The sequence below is a fragment of the Xenopus tropicalis genome, chromosome 6 (genome assembly GCF_000004195.4).
Source record: "Xenopus tropicalis strain Nigerian chromosome 6, UCB_Xtro_10.0, whole genome shotgun sequence".
NCBI lineage: Eukaryota > Metazoa > Chordata > Amphibia > Anura > Pipidae > Xenopus > Xenopus tropicalis.
This window is the reverse complement of record NC_030682.2, coordinates 44,629,526-44,641,685: the sequence shown is the minus strand read 5'-3', so window position 1 is coordinate 44,641,685 and position 12,160 is coordinate 44,629,526. Positions and strand designations below refer to the sequence as shown.

Below are 12,160 nucleotides of genomic sequence, written 5' to 3'. Positions count from 1 at the left end.
AAATACACATCATATCTCCAGAAAAATTATAAAATTTGGTATGTATGTCGAAGCCCAATTAGTGACGAAAAAAACAATATATAATTTCCCTAGTTTCATGGAGGTTTTCCTACCAAAAAACATTTTTAAAGTGAATGAGTACAAAATGCTTAAAAAACGTCTGGCACTGGGGGGAACTGAAATGACGAATTCGGCTGGCACTTAAAGGGTTAAAGAGCACCTATCACCACCACATTGTTTCCCCCCACCAGAGGTGCAGGCTCCAGTTGGGGGAAGAAATAGTTAGCTTGAAAAAAATAGCCCCCGCCAGTGCTAGGCAACCCACATTGGAGCTCACGTTATGGGCGACTATGTTGTTTGGCGCACATGCACATAATGAGTAAATGTCTCACCTCATTCATTTTGTGCATGCGTGTGTCATAACATGGAGGCAGGGCTATTTTTTTCAAGAAAACTATTGTTTCCCCAAACCAGAGTGGGGGCTCTATTAGTCTTCACCTCTGGTGCGGGAAACAAAATGGGGTGATAGGTACCCTTTAATGGATGTTAAGAAGTCACTTAGAATTACATTATCATTATGCAGAAACAGGATTTGGGTGGAGATCACCTTAAATAATAAAGTGAAGCAGTTCTTTTGTTAAATAAACTAAAGGTGGGACTGCATTAAGGGACCTTTTAGTAAATTGACATGAATTAAACAAATTCTTCAATTTCCCATGCAGTGACCTCTGCTAACAATTTTGTTTGATTATAATAAAATATTACAGTCAGTCACTTGATCTGCAGACAGTAATATGTGCCTGTGATTGCCAAGCCTCTTCACATAATTTTTCAGGATTCGTTGAGGTTTGGCATGGTGCCGAGAGACTGGCGGATTGCTAATGTGGTGCCGTTATTTAAAAAGGGATCTCGTTCTCAGCCTGAAAACTATAGGCCTGTTAGTCTGACATCAGTAGTAGGAAAGCTTCTGGAAGGGGTAATAAGGGATAGGATAGTTGAATACATTGCAGTTCACAATACTATTAGTTTGTGCCAGCATGGTTTTATGCGTAACAGATCTTGCCAGACTAATTTAGTTGCCTTTTATGAGGAGGTGAGCAGGAACCTTGATGCTGGAATGGCAGTTGATGTCATCTACTTAGATTTTGCTAAAGCGTTTGATACAGTACCGCACAGAAGGTTAATGATCAAATTGAGGAATATTGGCCTAGAACATAATATTTGTAATTGGATAGAAAACTGGCTGAAGGATAGAGTACAAAGAGTGGTGGTAAATGGAACATTTTCTAATTGGGCCAGTGTGGTTAGTGGAGTACCGCAGGGGTCAGTCCTTGGTCCTTTGCTTTTTAACTTGTTTATTAATGACCTGGAGGTGGGCATAGAGAGTACTGTTTCTATTTTTGCTGATGACACTAAATTGTGCAAAACTATAAGTTCCATGCAGGATGCTTTGCAGATCGATTTGACAAAATTGGAAAACTGGGCAGCAAACTGGAAAATGAGGTTCAATGTTGACAAGTGCAAAGTTATGCACTTTGGTAGGAATAATATAAACGCAAACTATCTACTGAATGGTAGTGTGTTGGGGGCATCCTTAATGGAGAAGGATCTAGGGGTTTTTGTAGATCACAAGTTGTCTAATTCCAGGCAGTGTCATTCTGTGGCTACTACAGCAAATAAAGTGCTGTCTTGTATAAAAAGGGGCATTGACTCAAGGGATGAGAACATATTTTTGCCGCTTTATAGGTCCCTGGTAAGGCCTCACCTTGAGTATGCAGTGCAGTTTTGGGCTCCAGTCCTTAAGAAGGATATTAATGAGCTGGAGAGAGTGCAGAGACGTGCAACTAAACTGGTAAAGGGGATGGAAGATTTAAGCTATGAGGTTAGACTGTCGAGGTTGGGGTTGTTTTCTCTGGAAAAGAGGCGCTTGCGAGGGGACATGATTACTCTGTACAAGTACATTAGAGGGAATTATAGGCAGTTGGGGGATGTTCTTTTTTCCCATAAAAACAATCAGCGCACCAGAGGTCACCCCTATAGATTAGAGGAACAGAGCTTCCATTTGAAGCAGCGTAGGTGGTTTTTCACGGTGAGGGCAGTGAGGCTGTGGAATGCCCTTCCTAGTGATGTGGTAATGGCAGACTCTGTTAATGCCTTTAAGAGGGGCCTGGATGAGTTTTTGAACAAGCAGAATATCCAAGGCTATTGTGATACTAATATCTACAGTTAGTATTACTGGTTGTATATATATAGTTTATGTATGTGAGTGTATAGATTGGTTAGTATAGGTTGTGTGCTGGGTTTACTCGGATGGGTTGAACTTGATGGACAATGGTCTTTTTTCAACCCTATGTAACTATGTAATTCACCATGAATACTGCTGTCAAACTATGTGGATGGTTTTTTGTTTTTTTAAAAAAAATCCTTATTGCAACACCAGGTGCTTACACATAGTTTGGATAGGCTACTTGGTTTTGTACCAGTGAACATTCTTTCTGCCAGAACTCGTGTAGTGTCCTATCCCAACAGCCAGCCATGCAGATCTTCATCTCTGTTATATTTGAATTGTGCAAAAATGATTTTATTTTACTCCCCCCACACACACAGCTGCAGTAGGTGTAACACTTTTATTGTGCATTAATGCTACTTAATTTAGCTAAAGAATAAAACAATTATTGTAGTGTTCACACAAATCTTTTGGAGTTGTGTTTTTGCTTTGCTTTAAAGGAGAAGAAAAGGTAAAAACTAAGTACGTTTTATCAGAAAGGTAAATACAACCAAAAGCACTCACAGAAACACCCCAATCAAAAGAAACACAGGATTTTGTGTCTCCTTTTGTGTAAACATGTTCTTCTGTATCAGACTTCCTCTCTCTAAAAAATCCTTCATTCCTCGTCCTGGAGTCTGCTCAGCTCTCTCCTCTCTCCCTTCTTCTGTTTCCCCCCCCCATAAGAATTATGTGATCTGAGCTACCAAGGGCTAGAGTTGCAGCAGGAAGCTACTGAGACCAAGCTAAAATGGCAGCTGCAATCTTAAACATACAGAGAAAGCTTCTAAGGCTCTTTACTCAGGTATAACGATTTCTGCAGAATAAATATAGCATTCTAGGTGGCACTAATGTGGCTAATCTATTGGCAGTAAAATGCCAAAATGACTTTCCTTCTCCTTTAAAGGTGGGTCCACACAATTAATGAATTTATAGTATTTATGAAACATGTTTAATGTTCAAAGTCATTATACATACAATTACTGGTGGAAGCAGTATCTGGCTGTGTTTTACTACTCTCTTCATTGCTTGCTTGACTACAGAAAACACCTGGTAGAAATCAGTTCTCATCCAGCCTAAGCCACATTTGGGATGGACAGGTGGGAATCCTGTTAGTGGCTTTTTTTTCAGTAGAGTGCCTGGAATGACACAGTTGTACAATTCTCTTACAAAAAAGAGGTGAGCCTTGTTGGTCAGTGGGCGGATATGGGCATAGACATGTTTCATTGTGGCTTGGCCTGGCAAATAGGGACATGACCCTATGCAATCCTATATATATATATATATATATATAAATGAGCATGATTTTTTTTCCCGCCCTCGGGGAGGGGGGACCCTGTCAACAAAGGTGTATAGAGCCCCATGCTTTCTGATGGTGGCCCTATCTCCAGTCTAGACAATCATTTCCGCAATATGTTTCACATTTCTGTAATTCTCTTTTCAGGTCTGTATGAGCTCCCTATACAGTTTTTTTAAGTGGTAGAAGTAGGATATGCTGTGGTGGGAATAGTAAAAGATAGTCATATACTGCTTTCCTTATCAATTGCATATACAAAAAACTGTTAAAGGAGAAAGAAAGGTAAAAACTAAGTAAGCTTTATCAGAAAGTTCTATGTAAATACAGTCATACGCACTCAAAGAAACACTGCACTGAGATCTCTGTCAAAAGATTTGTTGTGTCTGTTTGCCAGAGACATGCAGCTCTCTCCCCTCTCCTGCTCCCCCCTCCCTCAAGAACTCACTCCCCCCCCTTAGGAATGTGGATCTGAGCCAATCGGCAGGAAGCTTCCTCATAGTCTTACAAACTGAGCATGTACACTGGTCTGGGTGTCGGTGCAGGAGTGAGGCATTATGGGAACTTTCTTTACACAGCTCAGCGTTTTTTCTTCCTGTTTGGCTTCTGATCATCTGAACTGAAATATGGGGAGACTTAAGGGCACTATTGAGAGAACAGAATGTATGCCTGCAGCTTGAGATTAACTTTTTATTAGCCTTTCCTTTGCCTTTAAATTGTTAAAAACATTGTATTAATGTATAGAAAATTTGCATTTGCCTAGATAATGCAAATTATTTTTTCTGTTTATTATTTTTGTAAATATGTTATCCCTTTCCCTTCCTCTCACAATATATCTTCTTTGCATCATGTAGCCTTTACTAACTTTGTGCATTTATATTCCTTTTTATTTGTAAAATATTGCACAGGTTCCCTTGATAATAAGTGTCCTTTTCTAAGCTTCTTTCTAACGAATCCTCATCTCTATTGGCAGCTGTTTCTAAATGTTTTACCCCAAGACAGAAGCCAATGGATAAGTAAAACGGAAGAGTTAAGAACATTGTATAAAAAGATTAAAGAAATAGTAAGTGATATTTCATAAATGCTCAGTGTCCTTAATATAATGTTTGTTTAGGAAAAATACAGTAACATTTTTGTTGTTTTTTATTTTAGCATATTACAAATCCACGAAAAGCTGCTGGCCAGCAAGACTTAATAATAAATAATCCCTTGTCACAGGATGAAGGGGTAAGTAGGCATTTTCATTATGACTTCTTGCTTGGTATCGCATGTCTTATGCTGATAATTTGTGATTAATGGCAGAAGAGCTCTGAATATGAAATGCAGATATAGAAAAGTGAATGCAATGTCTGTGTCTCCTAGAAAATGCCTGTGTGTTGGTTATGTTTCACTTTCTAGGAGGAACACATGCTTTTATGTATGTTTATCTGAGTATAAAATATAGAGTAACACATTCACTGGGGTATTTCATGCAACAGATTTGGTTATCATTGAGCAGCACACCTTTCATCTCATTATTAAAGATATATGGGCTGATTTCAGAAAAACGCGTATGCTGTTTACTATAAGTGCATTGTAAATTGCTGGTTCAGGTTGGAATCAGCCACTCAAGTGAAATCAGGGACTCACAGTATGAGTATGTTTCTTGTAGCCAGTAGAAAATGTTAGGCTGAACTCCCAAATATATCTTTCAAAACAGAAACATACTGTATATTCACAGTGGTGGCTGAGGAGGGAGCGGGAGCAGGGAGCTGCAGTGGTTGAGTTGTGGGCTATTAGGTGACTGCAGGATGGGCTTTTGAGCCGGGTACCCCGGTTTAAAATTGTAAAATTTTTTTTCATGTACATTTTACCCTAATACTAATCCTCTTTCTGGCTTTAGTTCTACTTTATATCAGTGATTGTAATAACGTGGAAAATATATTGCTATTTAGGAATGGATGATTTAGTGGCAGTGTGAAGTTATGAAATATTATTTAGGGCTGCATAAACAATACTGTAATTTAAAAAGGAATTGCAGCACATACAGTAATTTTGTGGTCATTCAAAGGTATAGTTATGGATTCCATGATCTGGAAACCCAATACTTGCCTCAGTCTTATTATAAGTATCAACTACTTAGCTTTAATCTGAGCTACTAATATATATTAGGAGTCACTAATTTGAAAGAGGGTATTTCATAGATGTTTGTGGTATAATAAAAGTAGTTGCAGTGATAGTTACTTGTTTAATTATATGAGTTTTTTTTGTATTGTAATAGTCTGGTTGTATCTACTTTATAGAGCCTATGGAATAAGTTTTTCCAGGATAAAGAACTTAGAGCAATGATTGAGCAAGATGTCAAAAGAACGTACGTATTGAAGATCCACTTTCCATTTTTAGTCCTAGAACTCTCTAATAATGTATCTGTGCTATAATTTTATCATTTGTTCTTTATAGTGCAGGCCTAATTTTGTTGTTACTGTGCCTATTCCTAAAAATACAAAATCTAAAGTGGCTGTGTGTATACTGTCAGGTGAGGGAAAGTACAATAGATTACCAGTGCACAGATAATACCCCCACATAGTAGATTATAAAAAGTGAAGGAAGGGTGTTGTATAATGATAATCAGGGATGCACCGAACCCCGGATTTTGGTATATCACAAAGCCTATAATGCAAAGGCCAGAGTTATTGCATCACTTAGATGAAATTGGCTGGATTTCTGTCCAGTTTTCTTAATTTTAATAAAACAGCCTCTTGAAAAATTGGATGTCTGGTTCAAAACCAGATGGGTGGCAACCCTAACTCTATCTATGTTCTGCCTGATGAGTAAGTCCAGTCCATTAATTATGGGATCTATTATACAAAAAGCTATAAAATGTGTATTATTCTTTCTGTAATAAGTAAATAATAAGAAATGTACTTGATGATATCTAAGTCATGTAGATAGAAAAAAAGTGAGTATCCTAATGTTTAAATGTTTTCCATTTATTGGCCAGATTATTGTTTGGGTTTCACATGGCTGAAAACTAAACAGACAGTTAAGACCCGAACAGCCCTAAGAAAAACTGAACTGTTAGGCTCAGAACTGAACAGGTGGCTACCCCAGGGTATAGTGAGTACATATAGGGGTAGAGCAAAAGCTTGTCATGTGAGGTGAGATTTTAGAGCATTTTGTGGCTCAGCCTAAATGAACACCAGTCAGTTACCTTAAAGTGATACTGGCACAAAAAACTACTCTTCAAAATATGAATGTACATTAAAAGTTACCTATAGGTCGTGTTGATCATTTTTCGGTGATAGGGCTGCTTTTGTAAGTAATTATTACTTGAAGTTCCTAAATCTGACTGTTTTGCCAACAGCAGCCCCCTCATAGAGGGACATGGGGGATCAGATAGGGAATGTAGAAGCATCAGGCAAATACTTTTAAGAAAAAGTTATAAATAGCATCCAAAGACAATGTTATGACAAATTTCCCAGTGGGCAGTAAAACATGGCAACCAATCACATTGTTGCATTCATTGTTCTACCTGCAGCTGACTGAATAAAAGCTAATCATTGCAGCCTGTGTGTTCCATTTTCTTTAACTCATCAAACCTGATCACATCCCAGGCTTTTTCACAACATAATTGTTTACTTTACCGTATGTTGTATATTTACTGATATGCACTATTTTTATTTATTTAGATTCCCTGAAATGCAGTTCTTTCAGCAGGAATATGTAAGAAACCTTCTTACTGATATCCTTTTTTGCTACGCTAGAGAAAATGAACATTTGCTGTATAAGCAGGTAAGCTATATGTTATATACAATAACATACTATGATATTAATGGTATTTATCAAAAACACAAACATATTTCCTTCCTTAATTCTGATAGTACAAATGTGGTTGGCCCTACACAGCCTAAAAGAATTTAAACAATAGTTAGTGTATACTGAATAAAAAGAAATAGCAAGCTTACATTTTGCCCCATTTCAAAACAAAATGACACTGGAAGTCCACATGATGGTATTATTAAAGGAAAGCATCCTGAATATACTATATAATAGTTGGGACATTGGTCAGGCCTTAATGTAGTACATTTAACTTATTTTTCTGTATCAGACAACAGACAATATACAATCATATCTGTGTGGGGCTATTATGATGTCTATATGTTATTCGGCATCACAGCTTTAGTGTCTATTATGTCATTTTTCACTTTTATAGTGAGACCAGTCTCTTCTTTACTAGTAACTTTGCTAGTAACTTTATTACAACCTGAGTTCCAAAAAAGTTGGGATACTATGTAAAATGGAAAAACAGAGATTGGGATGATTTGCAAATCATTTAAACCCTATATTTAATTGCAAATAATACAAAGACACATGTTGAAGTTGAGACATTTTCTTGTTTTCTGAAAAATATATGCTAATTTTAATGCCAGTGACATCTATCAAAAACTTGGGCAAGGGGCATGTTTTCCACTGTATTGCATCTCCTCTTCTTTTCACAACTCTCTTTAACAGCTTGGGAACTGAGGAGACCAAATGCTGAACTTTTGAAATTGATGCATCAGTTGCTTTAAATGGGTGACAGGCCTGAAGTGGAAGCAGGGGACTAGTTCAGCACCCAGACTCTTACTATGGAGCCATGCTAGTATAATATGTACAGAATGTGGCGTGGCGTGGCATCGGTTTGCTAAAATAAGCAAAGCCTTCCCTAAAAAAGACTTTGTCTAGATGGCAGCATACGTTGCTCCAAACCATTAATGATGCCATCCCAGATGTGCAAGCTACCCATGGCATGCCTACTAATATACCCCCACACGCAACGGATGCCGGCTTTTTAGCCTGGAGGAGCAGCGTCTATGGTTTCCAAAAAAAACAAAAAAAACGTGAAATTTTGATTGCTCAGAGCACAGGGGCAGTTTTCCACTTTCCTCAGTACACATAGGTTTGGGCCCAGAGAAAGCGGCAGTGTTTCTGGATTATGTCTATATATGATTTCTTCTGTGCAAGGTAGTAACTTGTATTTGTGGATGCAGCGGGAAAACAGTGTTTACAGATAATGGTTTTCGGAAGTATTCCAGCGCCCCACGCAGTGATTTCCACTACAGAATCGTGTCTGGTTTTAATGCAATGCCACCTGAGGGCCCTAAGATTACAGCTATCCATTATTGACTTTTGCCCTTCTACCTTGTATACAAAGATTTCTCTCAGAGCCTCTGAATCATCTATAATGATGTAATGTACTGTATATGATGAAATCCCTGAATTCCTTGCAAATTTATGTTAAGGAATGTTTCTTCTTAAGTTGTTGCAATATTTGCCATCAGTATATCACACAGTGGGGAACCCCTCCCCATCTTTACTTCTGAGAGACCCAGAATTTCTGGGATCTGCTCTTTTTAAAATGACACAACTTTTGCTGTTTTCTGTTGCCCCTGTCCCAAGGACAGGGCAGAAGTCCTTGTTCTAAATTTTGAATGAATGTGTCACCCAAGTTTAAGTGATAAGTCAAGTGATGTTTACTGAAGTGTTCACTGGCCTGGAGTACTATTTTTGAGAACTTATTACATTGACACCCCAGTAAATATAACTTGACTTGTTCTTTATAATCATTCTGCACCCTAAAAGCTGTATAAATCAGGTCTAGCTTCAATATCCCCAATAAAGTAAATGGACCCGTTATATTTAAAACCTTCCATCTACACATTGTTTATTTATAAATTTATAAAATAATTCATTTCAGTGGAATACCTCTTCATTCAGTATCCTGGATAGAAAGGTGCTGTAGCTTTCCAGCATTTAAAGGAGAAAGAACCGTAAAATCAAAGTAAGCTTTATTAGAAAGGTCTATGTAAATACAGCCATAAGCACTCACAGAACCGCTGCAAAAGTTCTCTGTCAAAAGATTTGTTGTGTCTGTTCATGTGTGCCAGAGACAGGCAGCTCTCTCCCCTCTCCTGCTCCCCACTCCCTCAAGAATGCTAAGAACTCACTGCCCCCCTTAGGAATGTGGATATTATGCCCTCTTGCCATCGATAACATTACTTTACAGCTGAGGTCTTCAGACCCTTTTGGTTTGAGCACACCCTTACCTTGCAATAGCTTAGCAGATTTATGAAAATATTGTTTTAACAGTCCCTTTCCTACAATTCAATCAATATCCAATGCACTTAGTAAGAATTGGTCCTCAGATGTTATCCTAATTATGCTTTAGTCTTTGCCAACTCCCATTCACTGCTGTGAGCCCCCAGAAAGGTTAGGTTGCCCTACAGTATAGAAAATACTGACCTAGAAGTTACTCAGTTTATGAAAGCGCTAGTCCTACCATTTCTTCAGTTTATTGTCTATCAGCTTTGGCAGCCTGTCAGATGGGAGATGCAGAGTTAACTGCCTGCATTCTTGGCATTATTGGTTTAGGTCTTGTCATGCCAAACCTTTATAATGTTTGAACTGGGTATTCTGGAACACACACAAGCAAATGGTCTAATAATCTTGCACAAAATAAATGGCTCATTATATATAGAAAAGTAGCAAGCACAGAATTAGTATAAGTCTTCATTGAATGTTTTGCAATTCACAACCATCAAAGCTGCAGAGAAACCTAGGGAGCCTGCTAGCAGAGGCTAATTTTCGAGTTAATGTCGTTTTCTCCATATTCCTTTTCAACAGAGAACATGGGGGAAAAGATACTAAAGAAGTTTGTAAAATCAAATTACTCTAACTAAGCAATAAACAAGTTAGGAAACGCATATTTCCTAGCTCTGTTAACAGCAATGTGGAAAAAAAAGAATTGTTAAGCGAAATAAAAATTAATGATGAGCAGTTTTTAATATAAATTTTCATGGTCGTAATTATTCAGCGGTGTCCATTCCCACAGTGTTAAGTGAATACACCCCAGGCATGTCAAGCGATGAAGTGAGAAACCGTGTATAATTTTAAACAAAGTCTGTCATTTACTGAACTAGAAAGTAATATTATTACTGGGTAAGAATTAAAACAGCTTAATTACCCCCTGCCTGGATTTGATATCTTAAAGATGCCTTACAGAGAAATAACACCTTTCTGCATAAGGAATGAATATTTAACTTGATAACATTGAAAAGGCAAGATAAACTAAAGTTTCCTCACAAGCTGTTAAGGCTATTATTTTGTACTAGGTGACACCCCGTTTAACATAGACCATATTGTTAATAGTTATGGGATTTTATTGAATTAATGAGACTCTTATCATGTAGTAGAATGTCTTGCTGAGTTAATTGAAACTGCACAGATTACATAAATGGTATTAATGAACTTTGACTGCCTGATGCTTCTGCTTTAATAAAGACTGCTTGGTGGGCTAAATGAACATAGGCATATAAAGAACAGGTTCAATTTTGTAAGCCTACAGGCTGTTGACAAAACTTTACCTTTTTTTTTTTTTCCATTGGAGCCCTATTTGTTGCAAGTGTAGTTTCTAAAGTGCTGTTAGTGAATAGGCATATTATATATGTTTCTAAAGGATTTAAAGGCACTAAGGAAATAAAGCTGGCACTTTCTGTTGGCTAAGTGTTTTTCCCCCTTATCTGGAACCTGTTATCCAGAAAGCTCTGAATTAAGGGGAAGGCCGTCCCCCATTGACTCCATTATAATCAATCCTTTTTTGCTGTAATAATAAAACATTGCCTTGTACTTGATCCCAACAAAGATATACATCATCCTTATTGGAGGCAAAACAAGCCTGTTGGGTTTATTTAATGTTCAAATGATTTTTTAGTAGACTTAAAGTTATGGAGATACATATACCTATAAAATATCTATATAATATATTGGGGAAACCCTATACAGAGTTTTTACTGCTGCCTCTGTAAAAAAGAAATCTGTAAATGCAAATATGTTGTTATGCATAGACCACTTCTGTAAAAAAAAACTGTAAGGGCCCTTTCACTTACTTAGACACTGTGCAAAGTGCAGTTTTGAAGGCAATCGCCATGTTTTTTCCCACAATGTATCATTTCTCCCCACAATTCCAGCATGATTGCAGGCAGAAACAGGTAAGTTTTCTTGAGGCAATTTGCTGCCTTACCGCAGCTTTGTCCGATTCACCAAAATGGTTTCAATTGTGCGCTTGCTCCGTCACAAATTGGAAGCAGTTGCGCAAATATTTTCTTAGTCTGAATGGTGTCATTTTCAGTGTTCGTGTGTAAATGACATGTGAACCCTATTGTTTTGGTGCAAGTGTGCTCCACCTATTGATGAAGGGTGCTGAGGGAACCCTGGAGCTACTGCCCGGTCAGGAGGTGGGGGTAGCTCCCCTATGTCAATAGGCGCAGCAGTGCCTGATTCAGAATGGAAGGCAAGAAGGACCGAATGGTGCCGAGTTCAACTATATGGAAGTGCAAAGAGTGCATTTTGATTCAAGTACCTTTAAAGGAGCAGGAAAGGTAAAAACTAAGTAAGCTTTATCAAAAAGGTCTATGTAAATACAGCCATAAGCACTTACTGTAACGCTGCACTGAATCTCTTTTTTTGTAAACATGATGTTCCACTTTCTGACTTCCTCTCTCAGAAACAGCCTTAATTCCCAGGGCCAGAGACTGCGCAGTTCTCTCCTCTCTACCCTCTCCTGCTCCCCCTCCCACCAGAAT

At 38.0% G+C, this 12,160-nt stretch overlaps 1 protein-coding gene across 2 annotated transcripts in view; it reads left to right on the top strand.

Annotated features, from left to right (window-relative positions):
• tbc1d5 (TBC1 domain family member 5) overlaps window positions 1–12,160 on the top strand; it is a 286,560-nt gene that overhangs the window by 164,744 nt on the left and 109,656 nt on the right. For both annotated transcript variants that reach the window (XM_031903544.1, XM_031903545.1), the window contains exons 6-9: window positions 4,534–4,623; window positions 4,713–4,787; window positions 5,843–5,910; window positions 7,229–7,331. In XM_031903544.1, coding sequence (XP_031759404.1) covers window positions 4,534–4,623; window positions 4,713–4,787; window positions 5,843–5,910; window positions 7,229–7,331 — 336 coding nt within the window. The remainder of the gene's footprint in view (window positions 1–4,533; window positions 4,624–4,712; window positions 4,788–5,842; window positions 5,911–7,228; window positions 7,332–12,160) is intronic.